At 44.5% G+C, this 7,195-nt stretch overlaps 1 protein-coding gene across 1 annotated transcript in view; it reads right to left on the reverse strand.

Annotated features, from left to right (window-relative positions):
* Nucleotides 1-821: 821 nt before the first annotated feature.
* Nucleotides 822-7,195, reverse strand: part of PDCD1 (programmed cell death 1) — a gene marked incomplete at both ends in the record, with an annotated part of 8,842 nt that continues 2,468 nt past the window's right edge. Inside the window, 3 exons of the mRNA XM_081329960.1 lie at nucleotides 822-1,037; nucleotides 3,226-3,260; nucleotides 6,172-6,342. Coding sequence (XP_081186086.1) covers nucleotides 822-1,037; nucleotides 3,226-3,260; nucleotides 6,172-6,342 — 422 coding nt within the window. The remainder of the gene's footprint in view (nucleotides 1,038-3,225; nucleotides 3,261-6,171; nucleotides 6,343-7,195) is intronic.

Below are 7,195 nucleotides of genomic sequence, written 5' to 3' on the forward strand. Positions count from 1 at the left end.
CATACCTAAGGCGGGACTAGAACTCACCGTCTCCTGGTGATTGGCCAAAGTCACCCAGCTGGAAGGCGGTACTATCATTGGTTTTCTATTTTTATTTTGCTTCTGGAAAGAGAGCAGGGTTTAACCTCTTTAATGGTACAGGTAGTCCTCCATTTACAACCATTCATTTAGGGACCATTTAAAGTTACAACGGCTCTGAAAAAAAAGTGACCGATGCCCGTTTTTCACACCTAACGGCCGGTGCAGCATCCCCAGGGTCACGTGATCCAAATTCAGACACTCGGCAGCTGACTCACGTTTCTGACGCTTGCAGTGTCCCCCGGGGGTCACGTGATCCCCTTTTCCGACCTTCTGCCGAGCAAAGGTCAGTGAGGGCAGCCGGATTCGCTTAACGACCGTGTTACCAACTTAACCATCACAGCGATTCACTTAACAAGCGTGGCCAGAAAAAAGTCGTAAAATGTTGCAAACCTCACTCCACAACAGAAAGGTTGGGCTCCATTGCGGTCGCAAGTCGAGGACCACCTGTCCGAGTGAGCTGGATCTGCTTTGCCATTCCTCCATGGGGGGAGAGTGCCTCTGTGCCAGCGCAGAGTGATGCCCCCTGGCCCCGGACAGCCACCCTCGCTCCTCCAGTTCACCACGTTTGCCGTTCAGAGGATGTGGTTTCCTGGCCGACGTTTACCTTATAGAAGACCTGTCTGGTTTCCCCAAATGAATCATTGCTCTAGTCCTCAGCGGTCTCCTTCGGGGTGAAGACCCACAACTTTTTGCACAGATGTGTGCAATCCGGAAACCACAGGAAGGGGATGCTGGCCGGGTCAAGGCTGCTGTGCACAGACCGGGCTGGGCGTCTGTTTTGAGTCACCCATCTCTGCGGCCTCCGGAGTCTTCGGGAGGAAGACGATGGTGGCGTATTCCGTCTGTTCCCGCTGGATGGACTGCGGAGAAGGAGGGGGCCTCGTCTTTTTCCCTCCAGGGAATTCCAGCATTTCATAATTGACCGTGAAAACGGTGACAGCAGGAAGCTCTTCTTCCTTCGGTTCAACCCGGAAAATAATAATAATAATAATAATAATAATAATAATAATAATAATAATAATAATAATAACAATAATAATAATAATAATAACAACAACAACAACAACAACAACAATAAATAATAAAAATAAATTAATAATAATAATAATAATAATAATAATTTTTAAACAAAGCCTACGTATCTCATTTTTAAAGAGAGTTAAAACTCACGGCACAACTCATCGGGATAAGATTCAGCCGTCCGTCTGCATTTCAAAGACCGAGGCCGCTCTTTCGAAGACAGCCAAGTCCACATTTTGGATAGGGAGGACCACTGGCTTGGAAGAGGGGGTCAAAGAGGCCATCTGTACACCCCTCTCTCAAAAGAGGGGGGGGAAATACTACACCATCTATCTCCAGTTACAACACACAGTCCTTTCAGCGGTTCCAGGAAGGCTCCACCCCCATTTGCACCACTCAGGTGACCCTGAGGACACAGACAAGCCACCAAGTGGCCTCAACGACCCTCTAAAAGGATGCAAATGACTAGCTGTCTGCAAGGAGGATAAATCCTTCCCTTCCCCACCATCCAGTCAGAACTGAAGAAGCATCTGGGATGGGAAGCGAAATGTCTTCAAAGAAAAACCAAGTTGCCTCCTGAAAAAGTGCCGTTGAGACAACCCCGACCTGGATGGCTGAGAATCTTCATAGACATGAAGGAAGGAAGGAAGGAAGGAAGGAAGGAAGGAAGGAAGGAAGGAAGGAAGGAAGGAAGGAAGGAAGGAAGGAAGGAAGGAAGGAAGAAGGAGGAAGAGGAAAGGAGAATGAAGAAAAGAAGGGGAAGGGAAGGGAAGAATGGGAGGAGAAGGAAAGGGGAAGGAAGGAAGGAGATGGGAATGGGAAGGAAGGAAGGAAGGAAGGAAGGAAGGAAGGAAGGAAGGAAGGAAGGAAGGAAGGAAGAAGGAGGAAGAGGAAAGGAGAATGAAGAAAAAAAGGGGAAGGGAAGGGAAGAAGGGGAGGAGAAGGAAGGAAGGAAGGAAGGAAGGAAGGAAGGAAGGAAGGAAGGAAGGAAGGAAGGAAGGAAGAAGAAGAGGAAAGGAGAATGAAAAAAAGAAGAGGAAGGGTAGGGAAGAAGGGGAGGAGAAGGAAAGGGGGAGGAAGGAAGGAAGGAAGGAAGGAAGGAAGGAAGGAAGGAAGGGAAAGGAAGAAGGGGAAGAGAAGGAAAGGGGCAGGAAGGAAGGAGATGGGAATGGGAAGGAAGGAAGGAAGAAGGAGGAAGAGGAAAGGAGAATGAAGAAAAGAAGGGGAAGGGAAGGGAAGAAGGGGAGGAGAAGGAAAGGGGAAGGAAGGAAGGAAGGAAGGAAGGAAGGAAGGAAGGAAGGAAGGAAGGAAGGAAGGGTCACCTAAGTGGTGGAAATGGGTGTGGAGCCTCCTTTGATAAACCTCCAAGGGGCCTCAACGACCCTCTAAAAGGATGCAAATGACCAGCCATCTGCAAGGAGTATAAATCCTTCCACTCCCCACCCTCCAGTCAGAGCGGAAGAAGCTTCTAGGATGAGAAGCGAAACGTCTTCAAAGGAATAACCTGGAAGTCTGCTTGCCTCCTCAAAAAAGGACCTTTTTTTCCCCACGATCATAGCACACTATGACCAGGATGACTAAGAATCTCCACAGACAGTTAAAAGTGCTATTTCTAAATAAAAACTGGATTTAGATTTGGAGATTAGGGCCCCCTGTTTCGCACGTTTAGGATACGTTTGCACGCTGATGATCAATTTATTTAAGTTTCTTAGAAAGCCCAGGCAGTCCTCGACTTATGACCACGACTGGCCCAAAATTTCTGTTGCTAAACGAGATGTTTGCTAAGCGGGTTTCGCCCCATTTCACGACGTTTCCTGCCGCGGTTGTTAAGTGAATCGCTTAAGCCTGTGAAGTGTCACATGGTCGTTAAGCGAATCTGGCTCTCCCCCCCATTGACTTTGCTGGCCCAAAGGTCGTAAAAGGTATCGTCATAAATATGAGTCACTTGCCAAGCGCCTGAGTTTTGATCCCGTGACCACGAGGGGATGCGGCAACGGTCGTAAGTGTGAAAAACGGTGCTAAGTCACTTTTTTCCAGTGCCGTTGTAACTTCGGATGGTCACTAAATGAACTGTTGTAAGTCGAGGACTATTGCTGCAATTTTGAGAAGTAAAAAGGAACTTACCAAAGGGGCAGATCCATCTTCCTGCTTCTTTTGCTCTGCAAGAAAAAAGGAGAATTTGAACTCACTCCTACATTCAGTCAGTTCCTATGGTAATAACACAGCGGGTCCTGGACTTACAAATGATTCATATTTACGACGGTCGCAGCGTCTGGGCAGGGGTCACGTGATCCCCTTTTGCAACCTTCTGACAAGCAAAGTCAATGGGGAAAGCCGGATTCGCTTTACGAACCTGTTACTAACTGAACAACTGCAGTGATTCGCTTAATGACCTTGGCAAGGAAGGTTATAAAATGGGGACAAGTCACTTAACAACCGTCTCACTTTGCCACGGAAATGTTCAGATCAGAGTAACCTTGGAGGTCTTCTAGTCCACCCCACTACTCAAGTAGGACACCCTGTTCATTCTGGACAAGTGGCTGTCCAGTCTCTTCTTAAAAACTTCCAGTGTTGGAGCATTCACCACTTCTGGAGGCAGGTTGTTCCACTGGTTAATTGTTCTCACTGTCAGGAAGTTTCTCCTTAGTTCCAGGTTGCTTCTCTCCTTGACTAGTTTCCATCTGTTGATTCTTGTCCTGCCTTTGGACACTTTGGAGAATAGCTTGGCTCCCTCTTCTTTGGGGCAGCCCCTGAGATATTGGAACATGGCTATCCTGTCCCCCCTCGTCCTTCTCGTCATTAAACAAGACATCCCCAATCCCAGCAACCGTTCCTCGTATGTTTTAGCCTCCAGTCCCCTGATCCTCTTTGTTGCTCTTCTCTGCACTCTTTCTAGAGTCTCAACAATCTTCCTTCCCTCCTTCCCTGCCTTCTCCTTCTTCTCTCCTTCCCTTCTCATCCCCATCTCCTCCCTCCCTCCCTTCTTTCCTTCCTACCTCCCTTCCTCTCTCCTTCCTTCCTTCCTTCCTCCCTTCCTCCTTCCTTCCTTCCTCACTCACTCACTCACTCACTTCCTGCCTTCTTCTTCCTCTCTCCCTCCCTTCTTCTCATCCTCATCTCCTCCCTCCCTCTCCCTCTCTCCCTCCCTCCCTCTCTTCCTTCCTTCCTTCCTCCCTGCCTTCTCCTTCCTCTTTCCCTCCTCATCCCCATCTCCTCTCTCCCTTCCTTCTTCCCTCCCTCTCTCCCTCTCTTCCTTCCTTCCACCCTCCCTCCCTCCCTCCCTGCCTTCTCCTTCCTCTCTCCCTCCCTCCTTCACATCCCCATCTCCTCCCTCCCTCCCTCCCTTCCTTCCTTCCTTCCCTCTCTCCCTCCTTCCTTCCCTCCCTCCCTCCCTCCCTCCTTCCTTCCTTCCTTCCTTCCTTCCTTCCTTTCCTTCTTTCATTCCTTCCAGAAAGGCCTATTGTCTTAATAACAAGAAACATTCCAGTATATTTCCCAGAACAGTTTTGATAACGTGGACTGAGGACTTCAAAGCTGCCCCAGTTAGAACACATTCCTTCTATGTTTCTATCTTGCTAACGTAACAGAGACTGGACAGCCCTTCGTCTGAAATGGGATAGGGTTTCCTGCCTGCGCAGGGGGTCAGACTAGAAGACCTCCAAGGTCCCTTCCAACTCTGTTATTCTATTCTGTTCTAACACACCTCCACTTCTCCATGTACGCTGGTTTCCTTGCAATCCAAAGCACTCCGGCCCTGTCCAATCTCGGAGAGGAAGACCTGGAGACAGGTGGTCCCCCTGGAAAAGAGTCTCCCTCACGTATCTCGTATTAATATTACAAATTAGAGGGTGGAACATGGTGGAAAATAGATAATTTTTAGAAAATGAAGTAACATCATAAGAATTCTGTTTGCTTAATTCTGAGTTAATAGATAATACCAGAAAAAGAGAGGGAGTATTTGAACTTTTTAAGAATTAGACCAAAACGAAAAAATTTATGAATATTGTTGATTTATTGGTTAACCCAGACTATATATATATATATATATATATATATATATATATATATATATATATATATATATATATATATATATATATATATATATATATATATATATATATATATATATATATATATATATATATATATATATCAGACACTATATATATACATATCAGACACTATATATATATATATATATATATATATATATATATATATATATATATATATATATATATATATATATATATATATATATATATATAACAGTTTTGATTTATTAAAGGGGTTTGGGGAATTTTATTTAGTATTTTTAATTATTTATTGTAATGGGCTAGCTCTATTTAATCTTATTTTTAACTTTTGTATATTGTATTTTTATTGTATTTTTATTGCCCTGTACACCGCCCTGAGTCCTTCGGGAGAAGGGCGGTATAGAAATTAAATTAAATTAAAATAAATAAATAAATAAATAAATGAATGAATGAATGAATGAATGAATGAATGAATGAATACCGTATTATTAATGAGATGGTTTAATAGGGTGGAAAATAGGTAACTTTGGGAACACAGAACAAGACTATACTCAAATGGATAAGATGTGTATTTAGAATATTAGATTTTGTTACGAAAAGGGAAAAAAGTAGCTGAGATCAGGGAACGTTTGGTGACCTAAAGTTTGGAAATTATAAATATCAAATGTCAATTTGAATATCGGTGGGGCAATTAAAGCTTGGAGAAAAAGCCATTACAGGACATTGATTGCCTATAATGTAAACACCGTTAAGATATGGAGAAACTAAAAATTATTGATAAATGTCATCGTGATGTTTTGACTTTAGTTGATAATAAGAAGGACTGCATTAGCCTAACTTGAGATAGTAGATATTAAGGGGAAAAGAGAGGAAATCTCCGATGTTGTCACTTCAGATCTGCACTAAAGATTGACGTATGTTATTGAACTATTGATCAACCCAGTCACCACATTGTTTTTAAAATACTTAATTGTGAAATTAGAAAACTGATAAAATATTATTTTTTAAAAAAACACACACACACGCTTACTTTGTCTCCTCCTTCGGATGAGCCACACGGAGAAATATAACACGACGAGCAGGAGGAAGACTCCAGTTCCTCGCAAATCAGTAAAAGGCGTTTTGGCATCTTTCCGGTCACCGTCTTCCTTCTCCTTGACCCGTGTCATCTCATCTGGGGGTTGAACTGCAGCTACTTTCTCTGAAGAGAAGAACGTCAAGGTTGCCTCTTAGTTCTTCGTTCTACAACTTTAGCTCCTCCAGAGCGAATCCAGGTGAGTAGGAGGCAGACCTGGGTTACACAACATAGCCTACACACCTATCTGGGTAGTGGGGGGGGTTTGACCCTAACCCTAACCCAGAGGTAGGCAACCTCGGCTCTTTTATGACTCGTGGACTTCAACTCCCAGAATTCCTGAGCCAGGAATTCTGGGAGTTGAAGTCCATGAGTCCAAAAAAGAGCCGAGGTTGCCTACCCCTGCCCTAACCCTAACCCAACCTTGGGGACTTTAAGACGGCTGGACCAACTCCAGGAGTTTTGCAATGGTTGGGAGCTGAATTCCACCCCTCGTAAAGTTGCTAGCAGTGAGTAACATGGGCTTCGAGGCGTTTTTAATGGGAAATTTTAGCACATAAAATATGAATATTGGTAGCCCTCGACTTACAACGGTTCATTCAGGGGCTGCCCCGAAGAAGAGGCAGTCAAGCTATTCTCCAAAAGCGCCCGAAGGCAGGACAAGAAGTAACGGATGGAAACTCATCAAGGAGAGAAGCAACCTAGAACTAAGGAGAAACTTCCTGACAGTGAGGACAATTAATCAGCGGAACTCCTTGCCTCCAGAAGCGGTGAATGCTCCATCACTGGAGGTTTTTAAGAAGAGACTGGACAACCATTTGACTGGAAAGGTATAGAGTCTCCTGCATGAGCAGGGGGTTGGACTAGATGACCTCCAAGGTCCCTTCCAACGCAATTTTGATTAATTGAAACTTCTCTCTTCTCTAACAGCTTTCATTGTCAGCCTTAAAAATATCAAACAAGCTTTAGAAATGGCGAG

Source organism: Vipera berus (assembly GCF_964194415.1).
Source record: "Vipera berus genome assembly, chromosome: 5".
Classification (NCBI taxonomy): domain Eukaryota; kingdom Metazoa; phylum Chordata; class Lepidosauria; order Squamata; family Viperidae; genus Vipera; species Vipera berus.